This window comes from Neofelis nebulosa, chromosome 9 (assembly GCF_028018385.1).
Source record: "Neofelis nebulosa isolate mNeoNeb1 chromosome 9, mNeoNeb1.pri, whole genome shotgun sequence".
Classification (NCBI taxonomy): domain Eukaryota; kingdom Metazoa; phylum Chordata; class Mammalia; order Carnivora; family Felidae; genus Neofelis; species Neofelis nebulosa.
The window spans coordinates 72,939,405-72,961,222 of record NC_080790.1 but is presented as its reverse complement, the minus strand read 5'-3'; the positions used below and the strand labels follow the sequence as shown (position 1 = coordinate 72,961,222).

At 39.7% G+C, this 21,818-nt stretch overlaps 2 protein-coding genes across 3 annotated transcripts in view; one reads left to right on the top strand and one right to left on the bottom strand.

Annotated features, from left to right (window-relative positions):
• Positions 1-3,111: 3,111 nt before the first annotated feature.
• Positions 3,112-21,818, bottom strand: part of LHCGR (luteinizing hormone/choriogonadotropin receptor) — a 120,756-nt gene continuing 102,049 nt past the window's right edge. The window contains exon 11 of the mRNA XM_058684163.1: positions 3,112-4,836. Within this exon, the coding sequence (XP_058540146.1) occupies positions 4,779-4,836 (58 nt within the window). The 3' untranslated portion in view covers positions 3,112-4,778. The remainder of the gene's footprint in view (positions 4,837-21,818) is intronic.
• GTF2A1L (general transcription factor IIA subunit 1 like) overlaps positions 16,702-21,818 on the top strand; it is a 43,600-nt gene continuing 38,483 nt past the window's right edge. The window contains exons 1-3 of one of the 2 annotated variants that reach the window (XM_058684166.1): positions 16,702-16,826; positions 19,362-19,463; positions 20,102-20,225. In XM_058684166.1, coding sequence (XP_058540149.1) covers positions 16,806-16,826; positions 19,362-19,463; positions 20,102-20,225 — 247 coding nt within the window. In that variant the 5' untranslated portion in view covers positions 16,702-16,805. Of the gene's footprint in view, positions 16,827-19,361; positions 19,464-20,101; positions 20,226-20,477; positions 20,503-21,818 lie in introns of those variants that run through there. The other variant, XM_058684167.1, reaches the window with a different exon arrangement.

Here is a 21,818-nt window from a genome sequence, read left to right as displayed (position 1 = left end):
CATGTCCAAGTTTTAAGTTAGCTCATTAAGTAATGAGGGAACTGGTAAGATGTTACATCTGGTTCCAAGGACAATTCAAAGAGCAGAGACACAGGCAATAAGGATTCTGAAATCAGCTTATAAATAGATGCAAAATGGACCTATTCATAGGGCAATAATCAACAATCAGTTTACCTACAATTAATTTGCATTTGTTTTTTTAAAATTTAATTGTCTTTAATATTTATTTATTTTTGAGAGGGGAGGGGAGGTTCAGAGGGAGAGGGAGAAACAGAATCCGAGGCAGGCTCCAGGCTCTGAGCTGTCAGTACAGAGACTAGCGTGGGGCTGGAACTCAAGGACCACGAGATCATGACCTGTGCTGAAGTAGGACACTTAACCGACTGAGCCACCCAGGTGCCCCTAATTTGCATTTGTATGGACAAGGATCATGGACATTAATACCAGTTTTCTAAAATTTACAGAGTTGGACAATAACTCAAAGAAAATGAAAGATGTTGATAACCTGGATAAATGAGCTAATAGGGCACCTGCTGTTGAAAGAAAGGTTTTCCTAGTGGCTCCTGAATGGTTAAGTCCATTGGGTGTCTGACTTCAGCTCAGGTTGTGATCTTGGGGTCAGTGAATTCAAGCCCACGTCATTATCTGTGCTGACAGCTCGGAGCCTGAAGCCTGTTCAGATTCTGTGTCTTAGTCTCTCTCTGCCCCTCCCCCACTCACACTCTGTCTCTCAAAAATGAGTAAGTCTTAAAAAAAAAAAACTCTCCTAATTTTTCCCGACACTAATACGAACTTTGTCCACAGGAGAATTTTAAGGAATTTTCAAACTTTGGCAACTACTATTATAGAAATGATACTCATTTAAAGGAATCTAAACGATTCATAAACGATTTTTATGCAACTGTACAGAATATATTTCAGATAAGGTGTGTGTTGGGTGGGAGGCCATAAAAGATACGAAGATCCATCAGTTCTAATAAAAACCAACCTAACAACCTCTCTGCTTGCCCTTTTTATAAGAAAGCTGCCATGTGTTGAAATTCAATTTTTATCTAGCTATAGAAGTTAAATTTCAAAACTGCTCAGGAAATAAACCTCATAGTGGCCAGATCATTAAGCGCTGTTTTAGCCACTACTGGAATGAGCAGGGTTTGGCTCGTTCTGCAGGAACAACAAAAGAATCAAATAGCATAAGCTGATTATATTTCTAATAAAATCCCTCAAATTCACATCAATCAGTTCTTTCCTGTTTTATATCAACTCCACCTAGACTACCCAGCCCCCTTTGTGTGTAGACACACCGTGATTCCACTAGATTTTGCTATGTCTCTCTCAGCCCCTTAGTGCTCTTATCCAGGGTCCTAAAGCACAGGACTGGGTGTATTTGATTGAACCATATGAAATGGGCAATATTTACCCATTCTTAATGGCAATTTCATAAGATTCAGCCTCATTCCCTGCATATTTTCCCAGTTTATATGGAACAAAAGGTTTTTCTGATTATAATTGCATTAGTACGTTCCTGCTTAGAACTAGCATCTAAATATGAATTTGTACATTAATTTTTAAACCAAGACAGGATTGCAAGTCAGAAAGCAAATCGCTGAGTTACAGAGAATACCTTAGATAAAAGCTGCAGGTAATATTTTGCCTTTAAAATCGGATTCTGTCTGTAAGGAAAAGGAAAACAGATTAGACTAGTTGCTTCATGTTTTAGATTAAAGTTCATTTCTCAGAGATTTCCCGGGGATGAAATGCAAATCACCATTAACTTCTGGGGTTGCAACTTTCCCCTCATCTTCCCCTCCTCTATCTGCTCCAGAACAGCCTGACAAACCTCAGGTGGGAGGACAGTATATTTAAATAATATGATTGTGTTTGTCGACATTTCCCTGAAAAGCCCATTTTGTGCTGCCCAGAATTGTGAATTCCACGTAATGAAATTTGCCATATACTTTTGAAACAGAAGAGGGCGCTCGCAGGCAAGCTGCTGCTACCCAGAGTTCGAGCTTTTGAGTTTGGTGGTGCTTGTATTATGATTAATAAAAGATCTTGGGGGCATTTTGTAAAGCATTTCAAACCATTGTGAGTCCAGTGGAGTATAATTAAAATTAATGCAGTAGACAAACACTTTATTCTTAATGCCCTGTCTAAAAATGCTGTTGAATACAGTTTTACACATCCCAGAGATTTAAATACCATGCTTATCTTTAAATATTTTTGAGTACTACAGAGACAAAAAAAAATAGTGCCTTGCTTATCAACAGATTTCAAACAATTTTTTTTAACTTAATAAACTCTAAATCTTCTTCCTTTAAAATATTTTAAAAATATTACAGCGGGTCCATCCTGTTTGACTTCTGAGCTTTCAGTTGCCATGTATCAAGTTGGGTGTGGTCTGTAAAAAGCTCTAGTGCAGGATTGTACTTTTAGGTTCTTAGGTAAGCAAATGTATGCTTTCAGGAGGCTATACCATACTGTCTTGACTCAAGGATAAGCCTTCACCCCGTGTAGTCCTCAGAGACTACTAACGAGCATTGTCTCTTTAAGACAGGCACTGTCTTCCAGAAATCTTTCTGGGTGGATGTTGTCATTTTCTTATAAAGCCTGTTAGAACAATATTTTTCCACGAGTAAGTGTATGAATGTGGCTAAACAAATCAGGCATTCCCAAAGGTGTCTTCCACACTCTGAAGTACAGAAGGCTTGCTTGACATCGGCTGCTTTAAGTGTTCACTTTGAATCACCTCAAAATGCTATGAGACCATTGTTCTAATTAGTTGTCTTGCTGACTCTAATGTTTATTGTGTGCTTACTGTGTGCTTGCATTTTTCTAGGCACTGGGGATACGCAATCACCAAACAGCAAATTCCTCTTCTTTTTTTTTTAATTTTTTTTTTCAACGTTTTTTATTTATTTTTTGGGACAGAGAGAGACAGAGCATAAACGGGGGAGGGGCAGAGAGAGAGGGAGACACAGAATCGGAAACAGGCTCCAGGCTCCGGGCCATCAGCCCAGAGCCTGACGCGGGGCTCGAACTCACGGACTGCGAGATCGTGACCTGGCTGAAGTCGGACGCTTAACCGACTGCGCCACCCAGGCGCCCCAGCAAATTCCTCTTCTTGTGGAAGATATTTAATAGTGGGGAAGTTGGACAATACACGGATACCGTGTTGTGATTATTGCTGTGCAGGGGGTGGAAAAAAGCAACAGAATGGCAGAAAATTGAAACCCATTTTAGATAGGTTGGCCCCAGAGGTCCTCGCTGATGAGATGACATTCTAGCAGAGACCTGAAAGAAGTGAGGAAGCAAGTGACCAAGATCTCCCAGAGGAGGGTGTGTCCAGCAGAAGGAAATGCTTTTGCAGAGGCACTGAAGTCTGAGTGTGCTTAGCCTATCGGAGAAACACCAAGGAGGGCAGATGGCTGCTGGGTGGTGGGAGCAGATGAATGGGAGGATGGCTGGGGGAGAGATCAGGGAGGTTGTGGGTGGGTGAGGGAAGCAGATCACATAGGGCTCTGTAGTCTTTGGGAAGGACTTGGATTTTATTCTGAGTGAGACGGGAGCCATTAGAAGGTTTGTGCAGATGAGTGACATGAACTGAATTACATGTTATGATGATTGTGTGGACATAAAAGTGGGTAATGGCAGAAGCAGTGCATGGTTAGGAGGCTATTGCAATAATCCAGGTGAGAGGCAGTGGTACCTGGGAGTGGTAATGGGGGGTGAAATATGGTCGGACTCAGGACATGTCTGAAATACAGAGCCAGTAGTGTGTGCTGATGGATTGGATTGGGCTCCCAGTGTGGTGGAAAGAAGGAAACAAAACTGACTCCCAGACTTTTGGCCTGAGCAACTAAAAACGGGAGCTGTCTTTTATGGAGAAGAGAAAGAGTTATAGGAGAAAGTTTGGGGAGAAAGATCAGAAATGCAGGTTGAGTGTGTTGACCTTGAGAGGCCTATCAGACATCCAGGTAGATACACCAGGCAGGAAAGAGGGTTGAGCCAGAGATGGGATGTTTAGAGACCCTAGCACCAAAAGCTGTAAGACTGGATGAGATTGCCTACAGTGAGTGTAAAAAGTAGAAGCGGTCTAGGTACTGAGTCTTTGGACTGTAATATTAGGGGTCAGGAAAACGAGGATGATCCAGTAAAGGAGATGGAGGAAGAGTACCTCACTGGAGTAAGTGTAATCAGCTACCTGAAATGCTGCTGACCGTATAAGCCGAGGACTAAGAATTGGTCTTTGAATTTAGCAACGTGGAAATCATCGGTGATGTTGACAGACAACTCAAGTAGGAGTAGAGACCGTGAGTAGATGGCTTTTTTGAGGAGCTTTGCTGTAAATAAGAACATTGGGATAGTAGCTGGTGAGGATGAGATCTGTTTAACACCCTTTCGCCTTAAGACCAAAGTCCATCCTCTTTGTCACTGTTTTCATAAATCTGATTGATGTTGACTCTTACTAAAATTTCACTTCTCTTCCTCATTGTCAATACTTCTAGGAAGTGATTCCTTGTCATCTTTCAGTCCATGTTGTCTGAATCTTGCATTGTTTCTATCAGGTGCTTTGGACGTGCCCGCTTGCATTCTTCAGAGTTTCCATTAACTGTACTTGTGGTGTTGGAAGCATCACAAGTTTTGAAATAAATCCAGCCATTACTTCAATCACCTCTTATTTTGCTTTAAATTTTTTTTTGGTTAGTCTCCACCAGCCAGTGTTATTTCATGTTGGTATGGAGATCTCACTTGAGGTTTTGTTACGAAATTCAGAATGTTTATGAACTAGCTGCTAGTTTCACAGTCTTGTGAACACCCACAAATTCCTCTAGGTTCCTGCAGGATGAAAACAATACAACTATTTATTTGGTAGTTTTTATATTTACCCAATAGTCTGTACTTTGGTTCTGTGTTACAGCCTGGTATAATAACATTCTATGTAAATAGTTGCCCAGTAACTAATACATGAATTTTAATAACACAAAAATAGCTGCAATAGGTACAATCTAGGCAATGCTAATTAAATGTTTTGTTTTCTTAATTCCTTCTTCAGTTTTAAAATAATTAATAATTAAAATAGAAGAATAGACTTCAATTTTAAAGGTATTATTACTCAAATACAATAAATATTTCATGTATAGAGCAACCAAACAAAACTTCTCAAGCAAAAATTATTACATCTTGCCATTCACACTATATCTCTCTCTTTATTTATTTATTTATTTGTATTTATTTTCTAAGTTTATTTATTTATTTTTAAGTAATCTCTGTACCTAATGTGGGGCTTGAATTCACAACCCTGAGTTTAAGCATTGCATTCTCTTCCTACTGCACCAATCAGGCATCCTACCGTTTCATTCTTTTAAATTTAAAGATACAAATGGCACACAGGAGAGTCACACAGAATGACAAAAATGAAGTAACTCAAATTTTACTTTTTCATCTTTCTGGTCATTGTTTATTGTGAATTGATAGTTTCCACCTAGGAATATGTAGTTCCAAAGGGAATGGAGACAGGAACTGAAGCAAATTTGGATGACTCTGGACCATTAGGAATTCCCCAAATGAATATGGATATCTGAGTCCCTATATGTCCTGGGTTTAACTGTATAACTGGGGATTTTTCAGATTAACTTCTATGCAGACGACAATGTTCATGAAATGGTAAGAAGTTAACATGTGCTGATTTGAAGCTTATGTGTGTGTTATTAAAACTCAACAGTGATTCCAGCTGTTGTTTAGAACACTGTACCAACGAAAAGTTGCCAGGAGCAGGGTGGGGGAATGTTGTATCTCAGATATTGCTTAGAATTGCCAGCACGTGGCAAAAGAAAAAGCAACCGGATTAAAAGTCATTTTCATTCTTGTATCTAAATTTTCTATAGACAATGCACACGCTATTACCTGCACCCGGGACTGACCACCCTCTCTTTAACCTTTGGTATACCCCTAGATAGTGGATGTCTGCATGTTGGCAGTGATCTGGTGGCAAAAGAAAAATGGATGATGCCAAAGACAGAGAGAAAATTGCTAGGGTCATATCTCTGAGTAGACAGTGGGGATAGACTCCGAGGTGCTAGTGGGGGGCTGATTTAGATAAGGGGATGAACAATTCACCCATTGCAAATAGGAGGGAAGGCAGAGTTTATGGGTACAGATGCAAGCAGGCATATGTATCCAAGGTATCATTTTTTAGTTTTTTTTTTTTTTCCAGAAATGGAATTGAATTCAGAAGCTTTTCACCCTCCCACAGAGAAGGGGTATCTGTGACTCCCCTTTAAGATTGACTTTAGGGACGCCTGGGTGGCTCAGTCGGTTAAGTGTCTGACTTCGGCTCAGGTCACGATCTCGCGGTCCGTGAGTTCGAGCCCTGTGTTGGGCTCTGTGCTGACAGCTCAGAGCCTAGAGCCTGTTTCAGATTCTGTGTCTCCCTCTCTCTCTGACCCTCCCCCTGTTCATGCTCTGTCTCTCTCTGTCCCAAAAATAAATAAACGTTAACCAAAAAAAAATTTTTTTTTAAAAGACTGACTTTAATTTTATTTTCTTGAATAGTTCGGTCATGTATTTCTCAACTTCTGTTCTTCACTGGTAGCAATGCTTAAATATCAACTATACTGATCCAAATGGGGAAATTCTTGGGATTTTGGAATTGAAGATTATTAATCCCGCTAACAAAGAATGCATGTTCAGATTGGGGAAACCCAGTGGTGGCTGGTGTAGAATTTACTCTTTTTCTGCTTCTCATCTCTGAGAGAGATGCTGCAGATCTGTGAGTGGCTGTGTGGGGGTGGGCGATGGTGCCAGTAGAAATGCTTGTCCTTTTCTGTAGGGCTTTGTTTTGATATTTTCACACTGTTCAGAGAGAATTCTACCCCAAGGTCCTCAAGTGCCATGAAAAGGACAAGGAAAGAGCATCTTTAAACAGTGGCATTGTTAAATGCCAAGAGCCTGCCTCTCCAGTGGATAATTTTGAGATCTTCTGAAACACTTTTCAAAGGCTTTGCTGAGTACTCATTGTGGAAAAGGACAAATTCTATATTAAACTCACACTGGGACCAGAAGTGGCCTGAGGTAAAACTGTGAACTAGATGACGTTTGTCACCCTTTTTTTTATTGCCTTTTCCCTGTTGGTGGATCTCCACCCCACACCCCGGCCACCCAAACTTGCTCAAGTCTCTTGAGGTCTTACCCCTTTCTTCCTCTTTGCCTTATATGACTGAGCACCAGGAAAGGAAACACATCAGCAACGTCGATCTCTTGTTCTTCCTCTGCGCCTGCTGCAGGCTTTTCAAACAGAGCTGCTGATTCTTCCTTACCCCACAGACTTGTAATTGCTCCTCCGCTTCCAGTGTGCCTGTCCTCCAATCCACACTCCCTGCTGCAGTCAGTGGGGAGCACACGATCTGACACTGACCAGCCAGCCTTAACTTTGCCAATTTATGTTGTTCTCTAACCCCTGGCCAAATGCTCTCATTTTCTCAAACCCACCATGTCCTCCCTTGTCTGGCCAAGCTTTGGCTTGTACAGTGCCCTGGGACACTCTTCCCTGCCCCCTTCCTTTATCCCTTGCTCATTCCACAGTCTAACTTGAGGGGTCCTACTCCAGGAAGCCGCCTTGATTCTCCCTGTTCAAGTTAGGTGCTCCTCATAAGTAATTTTGACTACTAACCCATTACATTGTAATTGCTTGTGTAGTTTTCTTTCCTCTCTCCCATCTGGGATTTTGATTGGGGTGACTCTGCCTACAGTAATTTCCCATTTTCTAGGAAGAAGCCCACAGACAGGGGTGGTGGTAGGCAATGGTTGTATCAATGTCAATGCTATGGTGCTGATCCCTTAGCAAGTGTTTATGATCTATATGTTGAATAAAAAATATCGAATGAATGAATGAATGAATGAAGATCAATGCACTACTTCTCCTATTGGTAATTTTATTTTGGTCCCTATTTTTTTCCCCACAAATAGGCTAGGAATTCCATTTTATGGCAGTTAACATTTTTTTTTTAAGTTTATTTATTTTGAGAGAGAGAGAATGAGCAGAGGAAGGGTAGAGAGAGAGGGAAAGAGAGAGAATCCCAAGCAGGCTCCTCACTGCCAGCATGGAGCCCAATGCAGGGCTCAAACCCATGAACTGTGAGATCATGACCCGAGCCAAAACCAAGAGTTGGAGGCTTAACCGAATGAGCCACCCAAGCGCCCTCATTTTAGAGCAGTTTAACTAAAAATTCAAATCAGTAACATTCAATGAAAGATTTCTGTAGTGGAGATACTATGGAGACATATAAAGATAATAATACACAGCCCCAGTCTTCAAGAAATTTAAAATCTATCACACATATAAATATACTTTTTCTTACTAAACACATATATCTTCAAGAAGATGAAAAAAAATAAAGTGTTTGCTTTAAAATTTGATTCCATCTTATTTTTAAAAGCTGCTGAAAATGAAGAAGGAAGCCTTCTTCATAGGCTTTTAGCACCTCCTATGGGCCAGCAGTCACGGTTTCTCATTGAATACCCAACACCCAATGGAGTGGTGTTTTTGGTTGTGAAATGAAAGTATCTGTCTTTTGTTAAACATATTTGGGAACCATTCTGTAGCTTCAGAAAGTTTTTTTCCTGCATTTGAAACAATACCAGTTGCTTAATTTCCTAGACCTGTCCACACAAGGATAAAACGCAGCTCCAAGTTGAAATAGAGAGTTACTACTGTTCAGTGGGCACGGAGTTTCAGTTTTGCAAAATGAAAAGACTTATAGAGATGGGTGGTGGTGATAGTTGCACAACAATGCAGATGTACTTAATGCCACTGAACTGTGCACTTAAAAATGGTTAAGATGGCAAATTTTGTCATGTTTATTTTACCGTAATTAAAAAAAAATTAGGTCCACCCTAACTCCCCTGAAACCTTGATACCTTTTGACAACTTTCTTGATGACTGTATCTCATAAAGTTCACCTGTTTTAAGTGTACAATTCAAAGATTTTTAGTACATCCACAGAATTGTACAACCATCACATCACTACAATCAATTTTAGAACATTCCCATCTCCGCCCAAAATTCCTGGAGCCCATTTTCAGTTGCTTCTTTTTTTCATCGCAGCCCCAGGCAACCACTAATCTAATTTCTGTCTTTATAGATTTGCCTCTTCTGGACATTTAATGTAAATAGAATTAAACAATAGAAGTTTTTTTTTTGTCTCTGGCTTCCTTAAATTACTATAATCTTAAAAAAATTATTTTTTGAATGTTTATTCATTTTTGAGGGACAGAGACAGAACATAAGCAGGGGAGGGGCAGAGAGAGAGGGATACACAGAATCCAAAGGAAGCTTCAGGCTCTGAGCTGTCAGTATAGAGCCCCATGTAGGGCTTGAACCCATGAAGTATGAGTTCATGACCTGAGCCGAAGTTGGATGCTCAACCAACTGAGCCACCTAGGTGCTCCACTGTAATGTTTTTGAAGCTCATTCATATTGTGTATCTGTGTTCATCCAGGTTCATGCATGTATCAGTACTTCATTCCTTTTTATTGTCTAATAGTATTCCATTGCATGGCTATACCACATTTTATTTGACAATTTATCATTTGATGGAAATTTGGGTTTTCCTCACTTTTTTGCTATTATCAACAGTGCTGCTATGAATATTCATGTACCAATCTTTGTGTGGACATGTTTTCATTTCTCTTGGGTATGAGTGGAATTGCTGGGTCATATGGGAAATTTATTTTTAATTTTTCAAGAAACTGCCAAACTGTTTTCCAAACTAGCTGCACCGTTTACACTTTCTTCACATTCTTGCCAACACAGGTTTGTGCCTATATTTTTCTGTTCGTTCCCTCTGTTCTTTATTTTTTTTCTTTTTCCTGCTTTCCTGTTGGTTACTTGTACATTTTTTTTAGAATTCCATTTTGATTTATCTAGAGTATTTTTAATGTATTTCTCTTTGTAGCTTTTGCTACATTCAAAAAGCCAAGAGAAGGAAAGTCTGTTACATTTACACATTTTGTATTTTTCATTCCCCTTCCTTCCTCCCTCCCTACCTCCCTCTTTCTCCCTTTCTTTCTTCTTTCTTCTTTCTTTCTTTCTTTCTTTCTTTCTTTCTTTCTTTCTTTCTTTCTTTCTTTCTTTCTTTCTTTCTTTCTTTCTTCCTTTTATCATTTCCTTTCTATTTCAAGAACTACCTTTAGCCATACTTTTAGGGTAGCTTTGCTGGTGATAGATAATCTTAGTTTTCTTTCATTTGAGAATATTTTGATTTTCCCTTTTTTCTTTGAAGGATATTTTCACTGCATTTGGGATAATGAGTTGACAGTTCTTTTCAGCCCACCTCCTCCTGGCCTTTATGGTTCCTGACAAGAAAGACACTTATATTTCCATTGTCTATTTTTCTCTTCATTGTTCAAATTGGGCTATTTCTATTGTTCTGTTTTCAAGTTCACGGATTCTTTGCTTTGTGCTCTCCATTCTGCTGCTGAGCCTTGTATAGTTTCCTAGGGCTGCTGTAAGAGACTACTATGCACTGAGTAACTTAAAATAACAGAAACTTATTATCTCGATTTGAAGTTGGGCTAGAAGTTTGAAATCGGGGTATTGACCCAGCCATACTCCCTCTGAAACCTGTAAGGGAGGATGTCTTCCTTGCTTTTTCTAGATTCTGGTGTTTGCTGGTATCTTTGGCATTCCTAGTTTGTAGATGCATCCCTCCAATTTCTGCCTCTTTGTCACATGACTGTCTTCTTTCTGTGTGTCTTTGTCCTTCTCTGAAAAAGACATCAGTCATATTGGGTTAGGGGCCCACCCTACTCCAGTATGACCTCATATTAGCTAATTGTATCTGCAATGACTGTATTTCCAAATAAGGTCACAGTCTGAGGTACTGCAGGTTTGGACTTCACTCTACCTTTTTTGGGAGATATAATCCAACACATAGCAAGCCCATCCATAGAATTTTTACTTTGGTTATTCTATTTTTCAGTCATAAAACTTCCATTTGGTTCTTCTCTGTATCTTCTATTTCCTTGTAGAGACTTTTTTTTCATTTGTTTAAAGTGCTCATTTAATTGCTTGCTTGAATGCTCATCAAAGAAGTTTTAGTAAGACTGCTTTAAAATCCTTGTCAGATAATTCCCACATCTTAGTCAGCTCTGTGTTGCTATCTACTGATTGTCTTTTCTCTTTCAAGTTGAGATTTTCCTGGTTCTTGGACGACAGGTGATTTTCAGTTGCATGCTGGACATTTTGATTATTATGAGACTAGATCTTATTTAAAACTGTTTTAGCAGGTCTTCAGTGACAGTGGGTCAGTGGGGGAAGGTGAGAATGCCATCTTGGTATTTCCAGGTGGAGGTGAAGGGCTGGTTCTCCTTTTAGCCTCTGTTGACACCCCAGGGGAGGGGGGAGCTTTCATTAGTATTGGGTAGGGGGGAAGTTCATGCTTCACAACAGGCTTCCACTGACATCACTCCGGCTGAGACAGGAAATGGTGCCTTGTTGCTCCTTCTCACATGACCTCTGCTACACTGCAAGGGACAGGTCTCACTATCACCAGCAGGAATTAAAATCTTGGCCTTCTCTGACAACCCCAGTGGGTGGTAGGGATGTTTCTCTACAGCTGGGTGAAGTGCAAATCCAGGCATCACGTGTGGTACCCAGTGACATCATGGGAATGGCTGCACCTTGTTATATGTGGACAAGAGTGGAAGTCTACTTTGCCTTCGCTGACAGGTTTAGGATGTGGCCATTTTTTTTTTCCTAGTAGAGCAGTTGTTTAAAAGTTTTCTGTTTTGGGACATCTGGGTGGCTCAGTCGGTTAAGCATCTGACTCTTGACTTCAGCGTTGGCCTCCCAGCTGACAGCTCGGAGCCAGCTTGGGATCCTCTCTCTCTCCCTCTCTCTCTGCCCTACCCCACTTGTGTGCATGCTCTATCTCTCTCAAAATAAATAAATAAACTTAAAAAAAAAGAGTTTTCTGTCTTGCTGCCTCTTTCTTGGTTCTTTGGCTAGAAAGAGAGCCTTTTGTTCTTTTTTGTCTGTGACTGTTGGTGTTTCTGGGCTGCCAGCTTCATCAGCACCTGGTTCGGGATACATGAGACAAAAAGAAAAACCAGAGAATTCACTGCTGTGTCATTCTTTGGGTTGCAAATTCCCTAACTGGTCTGTGCTCTTCTCTCTACCTTTCATGATGTTCTTGTGTTTGTTTTATATCCATTACCTAAAGTTTTTAGCTATATTTAGTGGAAGGAATAGGAAGAAGTGTGTCTACTCCATATTTTCCCTGCCTCCCCTGATATTTGAAGCCCCTAAGATAACAATATAGAATACTCAAGATGCTGCTTCATAAAATGAGACAAATTAGATAAGAAGAAAAGTACAGTACTGTTGGAACAAAGCTAGTTTTATTGGTCTTCACCTCCCTCGTCTCTAAGTAGAAATGTAGTTTGGAAAATTAACTGAAGACAATGGACATTATCCTTGGTAATAATTCATGTTCATATATGATTATACACATTGTGATTTAAAGAATGAAAATGGAATCATTCGTTAGCTAGAAAGTCACTGAATTCTGATCAGCCCCTGATGAGAATGTTGAAAACGTAGCCATGGGGAACATTGTGTTGGAAGTCATCCTCCATACTTTTGGTGAGTTAATTATAATCACTAATTTTCATACGTGCACCACGCATACATCTCTTTAATGTGAAAACATTTTGAGATAGGCAGTACTGTGATCATTAACAGCATTACACTGTGTGATAACGTCACCAGCTGGCCATAGCATTGTGACACAGTCATTTTAACTGAAATCCTTTTGAGGTGGGGAGAGGGAATTCATCATGGTGAAGCAATATCTGATGTTCAAATAATGTAAGTTGATTTTGGATTAGAAAATGGAAAATGTTACAGAAGTACAGAATATACATAAATCAGAACTACCTGTAACAATTTCAAAGTTACAAGGTGGGGCAGAGATTATCTGGATTTTCATTTCCTGGAAGATGTGAAGGATCAAACAGATAGAGAAGCGAAATACTGCTGGGTTTAGTGCAGTGGTTGCAAAATGTTCAGAAACTAATTATGAATAGTTGCTGCCTTAAGTCATGTGCTCAGAGACTAACTTGTATTTTTCATTACTGATTAAATATATAATTTAGAGCCTGTACAGTTACTGAAATGCTCTGCATTTGACTGTAAAATTTAATATGTAAGGGGCGCCTGGGTGGCGCAGTCGGTTAAGCGTCCGACTTCAGCCAGGTCACGATCTCACGGTCCGTGAGTTCGAGCCCCGCGTCAGGCTCTGGGCTGATGGCTCAGAGCCTGGAGCCTGTTTCCGATTCTGTGTCTCCCTCTCTCTCTGCCCCTCCCCCGTTCATGCTCTGTCTCTCTCTGTCCCAAAAATAAATAAAAAACGTTGAAAAAAAAAATTAAAAAAAAAAAATAAAATTTAATATGTAAAAGATAATGGGCTGTCTCTAAAATACATTTTTTAAAAAACATTCTCATTCAGAGAAAGGACTTCATAGATCTGGCCTTTTCTCACAATAAGCAAAGTGAAATTATTTCTTTACTTTTGTAATAGTAGCACGGAAACCTCTGGGCAAAAATAACTAGAGTATATGGAATACAAAGAAATTAATCCAATTATTAGATTTGCTTAAATGTTGCAAAACAGGCATCGATCATAAATGTAATATTATGTATTATAGTCTCTAAATAAAGCAGGAGAAAATGAAAACATGGTGTTCCAAATTGTGATGGGCAGCTAGGGAAGAGCTTCATGCTTTGCCACAGGTATAATTTCAAAGAACCGAATACTCAAAGAAGGACCAAAGCTCAGCATTCCTTTTTTATTCTCATTTTAGGTTATTTACTAACATAAAAAATAGTCACTGAAACTTGCCTCACTGAAGTTTTGGGATCTTGAAATTTCAATTTTAGCATCAAAAGTGTTTTGTGTATGCAACACACTTCCCCAGTGGGTTTGAAAAATTGACAAAAGAAATATGATCATTACATGACTATAAGAGTTTGCTTGCTTGATGATAACCTGGGGTCAACACCACCAGATATCAGTCTATAAAGATTCCTTTACATACTTTTCAAATGCTCTTGTGATTGATGAGGGTATTAAAAAAACTTTTAAGTGCTGAGATTACAATGAGGTAGAACTAAGCCTTCACTAGTCACAATCCAATCAGACAATGGGCCCTGCATCTCATGCTGTGTAACAAATTATCCCCAGGGGAGCCTGGGTGGCTCAGTTGGTTGAACATCTGATTCTTGATTTCTGCTCAGGTCGTGATCACAGGGTTGTGGGATCAACCCCTCTCTCCCACCCCACCCCCGATGGGCATGGAGCCTGCCTAAGATTCTCACTCTCCCTCTGCCCCTCTCCCCTGCTGTGTGCTCTCTCTTTCTCTAGAATTAAAAAAAAAAATTATCCCCACATTTAACTGCTTAAAATGATGTGTGTTTATTATCTCACACAATTTCTCAGGACTAGGAATCACAAGATGCCTAGAGGGGGGTTCTGTTTCAAGATCTCTCAAAGGAATGCAGTCAAACTGTCACCTTGGACCACCTAAAGGGGGAAGGATCAATTTCCAAGCTTACTCATGTGATTGTCTACAGGCTTCTGATCTTTGTTAGCTATGGGCTGGACTCTCAGTTCTTTGCCACACAAACCTCTCCACAGGTTGAGTGTCCCCACAACATGATAGCTACTGTCTCCCAAAGTGAATGATCTGAAGGAATCTCAAGGAAGGAAGCCACAGTCATTTTTAACTTAATCTCAGAAGTGATACAACATTATTTCTCCTTTATCCTATTTGCTACCCAGACAAACCATGGTACAGTGTTGGAGGGACAACACAAAGTTGTGAATGCCAGGAGGTGAGGATCATTGGGCCATCATGAATGGTGGCTACCACAGATCCAGAGCAGATTTTACAACATGGATTCACCTAGAACATGGGTTAAAGTATACCTCCTCTAAAAGCTATTATTTATTATTGGGAACAAATTATATCTGAACTTACTAGTGATCATCCAGAAAGACCACAAGAGGCAAATGGAAAGTTGCTGACATTTCTCTGCCAAAGATACATAATGCCTCTCTGACCTGAGTCTATTAAGTATACTAAGCAATAACAATTCAACTCTTAGTGACACTTCTTTTGGGTATTAAGGTTCAAACTTAATTTCAGAAGTATGTATGATCTACAATATAGCCTTGAGAAGGGTAAAATATACAAGGAAGTAATATAAAACAATATGCTGTTAGGTGATTACCAATCATATGCATTTAAGAAGAAGGTTTTAAAACTTGGCTATGAAAGGTTGGAAAACAAGAGATCTTTCAGCCTTCTTATTTCTCAGCTTGAATAATTTAATTGGATTTATCATATCAGTAGGAATCAATGACTGCTTTTAGCTTTTGTATTTTGGGTGACAGATAAATCATTTTGCATACTTCTGGTAGTAAATTGCCAGTTAGAGATACAATCATTAAAAATTACTCTTTAAAATTCTTGGCTTTTTGTAAAAGAAATTTCAGATAGTTTTTAATTTCAGAAAGCCTTCTAAAGGGCTCCATATAAATCAGCTGCTTGAAGCTCACAAATCATAAGGTACCTGGCCCAGGCAAAGTGAATACAGAGTGTAGGGCATAAATAGCTCTACTGAACTTATACAAATAAATAAACAGCCAATTTAAAACCTGATATGATTTTTAATAATTAAATAACTTAGCCATCTGGTTAAGTCAGGACCTATCTGCAGAGTAAAAAGGCTATTTAAAAGGCAGAGTAGTGGCAATAGATGACTTTCTCTCTTTCTTAAGACTCCACGTTATCTATGCTTAGATGTATCCTCAGCCCTAGTCAAGGTATGCTCCTAGATGCTCTGCCTTTCAGGGGAGGGAGGGAATTATTGCAGGTCAAGAGATGGTGATTTCTACCTGAGAAGGAAAAGAGCCCGGGTAGTAGTGGGGTGCTGACTTTAACACTCCTTCTCTACCTAAGCTGCATAGTGGAATCAGAGTCTTTGGGGTGAGACTCAGGTGCCAAATGGTTATTAAACTCTCCAGGTGATTTCAATGTGCAGCCAAAGCTGAGAATCTTTGTCTTGGGACAGTGAATCTCATTTCAGCACCCATCAGAATCGTCTGGAGAGCCTGTTAAAGTTACAGAATGCTGGGCCCCATCCTTAGAGTTTCTGATTCACTAGGTCTAGGGTGGGACCCAATAATTTGCATTTTTAACAGGTTCCCAGATGATGCTAATGTTGGTCTTCTACACTTTGACTATCAATTTTAGAATTATTTAGCTCTTTTATACTTTTACTGGAGTTCAGCTGTGGGGCATAGAAGGAAGGGTGAAAATTGGTAAAAGGTGAGGGCAGATGCCACTAGTCTCCCCACTTTCCTAGCCCAACCCCCTTCCAAGCTGAAGGTGAACTGGAATCTACCACTGCATCGTGTCTCCCCTATTTTCTTAGCCTTTATTTTACAGACTGAGAAAATAAAGTTTCTTCAGGGGTCAGCTGAATGGCCGAAAGCTGGTTAGATCACACTTAATCGGACCATTTTAGCTGGCTTCTTGGCTCATTCAAGCCTGCCAACCTCTTCCCCTCTATTCGGTGTACCCTGCTCAGCCCACATTCTCTCCTCCCCTGCCCCGCCCCCAGCGTCCCTGCGTAGCAACGTGCAAGCCGCCGGCCACCGTTCAAAGCGTGCGGGGAGTGGGCCTCGGCAGAACACCGCGTGCTGTGCAGGCGCGAGGGGGGAGGCACCGGAGCCGCTATCATGGCCTGCGTCAACCCCGTGGTAAGGAGGACCAGCCTGGCCCCTTGGCCTGTGCTCTGTGTAGAGGGAGGGCCGGGCCAGGGATCACGGTGGCCCGGCTCTACACACTCTTTTTTGCCTCCTGGCCCTTCACAGATTTTTAGAAACCCTTTCCCTTAGCGGCCCCGGCTGTGAGGGTCAGTGTTGGGGGAGGTGGATGAGGATCAGTAACTCAGCCGGAAGTTGGGACTGGCCCCCGCAAGAGGAACTGGGGCCTCTCCTCCCTCTTCACCCACACTGAGGCTATCTGGAAGAAGTGGTTAGACCTGGAACTCAGATTAACCCTCTTAGTTTCCTCTGTGTTTAGAAAATTCCCAAGTTCAGTTGTGCTCTAACTGCAGTTCTTAATTTTGGTATGGCCATTATTGACTCTAAGCTATATTATTTATCTGAAATAACAAGTAATGTGATCTAACATGTTACTGCATATTTTTCGAGTTCTTGCCTACACCCCCCCCCCCCCCGCCTTTTCCCCATCCTTCATCTTAATACTTAAGTATACAATTGGAATTAAACACCAACATTGTTCTCCTACCCTTAAGAGGTACGTAAACCTCTCAATGAGAATTGACAGGCTAAATGGCACTTGTGAAACGCTGTCACTTTAAAAAACCTGAATTGCGAAAAAACAAGGATTCACCTTTATTTTCAGTTCACCTGAACAACTTCACATTTGGTGAAAGGCAGTGTGCTTGTCCAGCTCTGTTGCTGTTATTTTATGGGTTTCATGTATACATATGCAGCATAAAAAGGTCCATTTTTAGAGCCATGTTATTATTTCAATGTGTGTCTATTTTTTTATGTTAATTATTTTAAGATATGTCAGGCTTGAATATAAGCTTACCATGTATACCATTTTATCTGATGATGAACCCCAAGGAAGGTGTGAGTGTTTTCTTTTAAATTGACAAGAGGTTAAGATGAATTTCCTGGACTATGCATAGTTTTAATAAAGGTAGCAGGGAAAGAGTATAAAGTCTAACTGTAGTTCCAGAAGAGAAAGTATGTTTAATACCTATTTTGCTTTTGAAAAATTGTGTTCTAATGGGTTATTTTTGATGCCCTCTTATACTCTGAGGGTGGATCTTAAAAGAAATTTTTAGCCCCCAAGAGTTTTTTTTCTTGCTTTAAATGTGATCACACTAGCTGGAACTAACATTGAAGCATCAATTTAGTATGCCTTTATCAGGGTAAACTGTTTTAAAAGAAGCAACTGGGGCGCCTGGGTGGCGCAGTCGGTTAAGCGTCCGACTTCAGCCAGGTCACGATCTCGCGGTCCGTGAGTTCGAGCCCCGCGTCGGGCTCTGGGCTGATGGCTCAGAGCCCGGAGCCTGTTTCCGATTCTGTGTCTCCCTCTCTCTCTGCCCCTCCCCCGTTCATGCTGTGTCTCTCTCTGTCCCAAAAATTAAAAAAAAAAAAAAAAGTTGAAAAAAAAAAAATTAAAAAAAAAAAAAAAGAAGCAACTAATCTAGGGCACTTAATCTTAATGGATATGCCTGTGAATAACGTATTATTTAAATGTTACTGATTGGCCTATTCATAAGCTTATCCTGGATGTTTAAAAGGATTAAAGACCTAGCTACTCTTGGTGTGAGTAGGAGTATTTAGAGTATTCACTGGGTAGTATGAAAGAGCAGTCCTAGAATGTCAGAGTTTTTATCGCCACAGTCTTGTGGAAGGCTATAATTCATTCATGTCCTCCTTAGTTTCTGTTATGACTCCATTTTGGTGCAGTTGCACTTTTCCTTGGCAGTGGTTCAGAATATTTTTTTGGACTACATATATTTTGGAAGTGGGATAGGCTTTGGTTACTCTATTGTAAGTGCTCATTTCAATCTTTTATTTTTGTTATTTTAGTTTTTTTTAATGTTTATTTTTGAGAGAGAGACAGAGAGCGAGTGGGGGAGGGCAGAGAGCGAGAGAGAGGGACACAGATTTCGAAGCAGGCTCCGGGCTCTGAGTGGTCGGCACAGAGCCGGATGCGGGGCTCGAACCCACGAGCCGTGAGATCATGACCTGAGCCGAAGTTGAACGCTTAACTGACTGAGCCACCCAGGTGCCCCAAGTGCTCATTTCGATCTTATGACTTGCAGTTTACGTTTGTGGAAGTAATCCAGTGAACTTTAAAAAAAGCTACTTTGGCCTCTGAGAAGTAAATTGAAGACAGAAGGTTGATTTCCATCTGCTTTAAATTAACTTCCCTTTTTAAAAGGCGGAGTGGGGGTTAAATTCTGACAGAAAAATCAAGTAACCCAACTGTAACCTAACATCTTGATAAGATTATTATCTCATATTTGATTGTAGTCCTGTAAGTCAGCCTCGTAGATAGAATGAGGCTATGGGTCAGAAGCTGACAATTTATGGACAGCTGAGGCTATATTGGGAGTAGATTGCACCAGTAAATATCCTTATGGTGGTTTTTCTTTAAACCATAAGGAAATGTACACTGCATGTCTTTTAAAGGCTGAATACATTCAAACTTGGGAGTTTAAAACTTTAACAATTGCTTTTATTTAGCCTAAACTCTATAGATCTGTAATTGAAGATGTAATTGAAGGAGTGCGGGATCTATTTGCTGAAGAAGGTATAGAGGAGCAAGTTTTAAAAGTCTTGAAGCAGGTTTGTAGACAATACAAGTTTCCTTTTTTGTTGTTTTTTCATCTTAAGAAACTGATAAATTATAGTTTTAACCCCTTAATTGTTTAACCCCTTAATTGCCATCAGCTGACACTTTGTGTTTTTAAATGTTTATTTTTAAGAGAGTACAAGAAAGGGAGAGGCAAAGAGAAGGGGGACAGAGGATCTGAAGTGGGCTCTGTACTGACAGCAGCCAGCCCGATGTAGGGCTCGAACTCACAGACTGTGAGATCATGACCTGAGCTGAAGTCGGAGCCACCCAGGCACCCCTGAGCTAACAATTTTTTTTTTTTTGAACTAACAATTTTTTTTTTTATTTTTTTTTTCAACGTTTTTTATTTATTTTTGGGACAGAGGGAGACAGAGCATGAACGGGGGAGGGGCAGAGAGAGAGGGAGACACAGAATCGGAAACAGGCTCCAGGCTCTGAGCCATCAGCCCAGAGCCTGACGCGGGGCTCGAACTCACGGACTGCGAGATCGTGACCTGGCTGAAGTCGGACGCTTAACCGACTGCGCCACCCAGGCGCCCCGAACTAACAATTTTTTAAAAAATTAAAAAGTAAAAAATACCTTAATGTTTTATTTATTTTTAAAAAGCAAACATTTTTGTCTCTGCAGCTCTGGGAAACAAAGGTTTTGCAGTCTAAAGCAACAGAAGACTTCTTCAGAAATAGTACACATTCACCTGTGTTCACCCTTCAGTTGCCAAACAGCTTGCACCAAACATTACAGTCATCAACAGGTTGGATACAGCTAGTAAATTAGTACTGTTTGGATTTTTCAGAACAAATTCTCATTTGGTGGTGGTTTTGAATTAGGGTAATTTTCTTAAGGTGAGAGGGCTTGGACCTCAAAATCATTACTATTAAATAAACAATAAATCGTCACTGCATGTAATTATTGGTAACAAAAATTAGGTTATTCAAACTAGGTTTTTTTTTTTTTTTTTTAATATTAAAGTCTGCAGAGGTGACCAAGTGTTACTTTGGAGGAACAAGTTACATAGTTGATGGGCTATTGTGAGTATCCATTGGTTATTTCAGAGAATTTGATTGGGTTGAGTCACGGAACAACCCAGCCACCATTGCTGAAAAAGCAGAGGGAAAGATGGGTTGTTCCATGGTTGTGAATTCTTTCTCTCTTGCTTGTATAAATTATAAATCTGCTATTGTTTTGGAAGCAAAATGGAGAGTTAAGAAGAATATAGAGGTTATTCAGACTACCTCACTGTTTTGGATATTACATAATGGCTAGAAATGCACCTTGCGCACTTTGTCTTTATTCTTGGACTTCATCTAAACCTCTGCTTTTAAGGGAAATAATTTTCCATATTATATATATCCATTTAAACTGGAAAAAAGTAGCTAAGAAAAGATAAACAATGCTGTGATATCTTTCTATCCTTTATTCTTTTCTGATTCTTACAATTTTTATGCTATCCTAATGTGTGTATATGTATATGTCTGCATGCAGACACACACAGACATGGGTTTTACTGTGTTTAGCTGAAATTAAATAGATCAGTGTCTGCAAGAAGCAAGGGTAGATTTTGGATTAGATTGTCAGTAATAACTAGGTTGTTCATTGCATCCTTGGGAAAATTCCAAAGAAAATCAAAGGGACCAAGGTGAAGAGAAAATAGTAGGGAGGCTAGTACCTTCTTTATGACAAAACAAGAGAATTTAAGTGTGGCAGCAATTATAACTTAATAAGTAAGTTAATAATATTGAATTACCAAACATAGATTTTATCTAATGCTATGCTTATAAAGTATAACTTTGCTTTATAAGAATTAACCATGGCAGTTTTAATTACCAAGTTGAAGCATTGAAACATTTTACATCAGTTACTAGGTTTTGGTTATGCTTCTGTTTTTAACTTAACTATTTTATTAGGTCATCCCTTTTATTTCTCTATTGAAATAACATTCTTTATTCTTTACTGAAGAACTTTAAACATTTTTTTACCCAGGAACGACTTGGAGAGTGGCCAGCGTGGAGGAGTAAAAGACTTGACTGTCTTTTATCGAAAGCAGTTAACACTTTACAGGTTCTTTGTCATTCAAAATTGCAATACTTGATTTTGCCGCAAGATGGTAATATTACCAGTGATTTAAATCACAAAATAGTCTTGCAACTAATATGTCTATCTGGCTTTCACTCAGCACTTGATTCTTATTCTGTCTTGAAAGTTAGAATAATAGAAATAATTACATTTAAACAAGACAGTTTTTATTCTCTTCTACATCATTTTGTAATGAAAAGGTTTAGGAGGAAGTACATGTATCCTTTAAAAATGCATTACAGGCCTTGTTTTTATCTCCCTTAATTTCTAG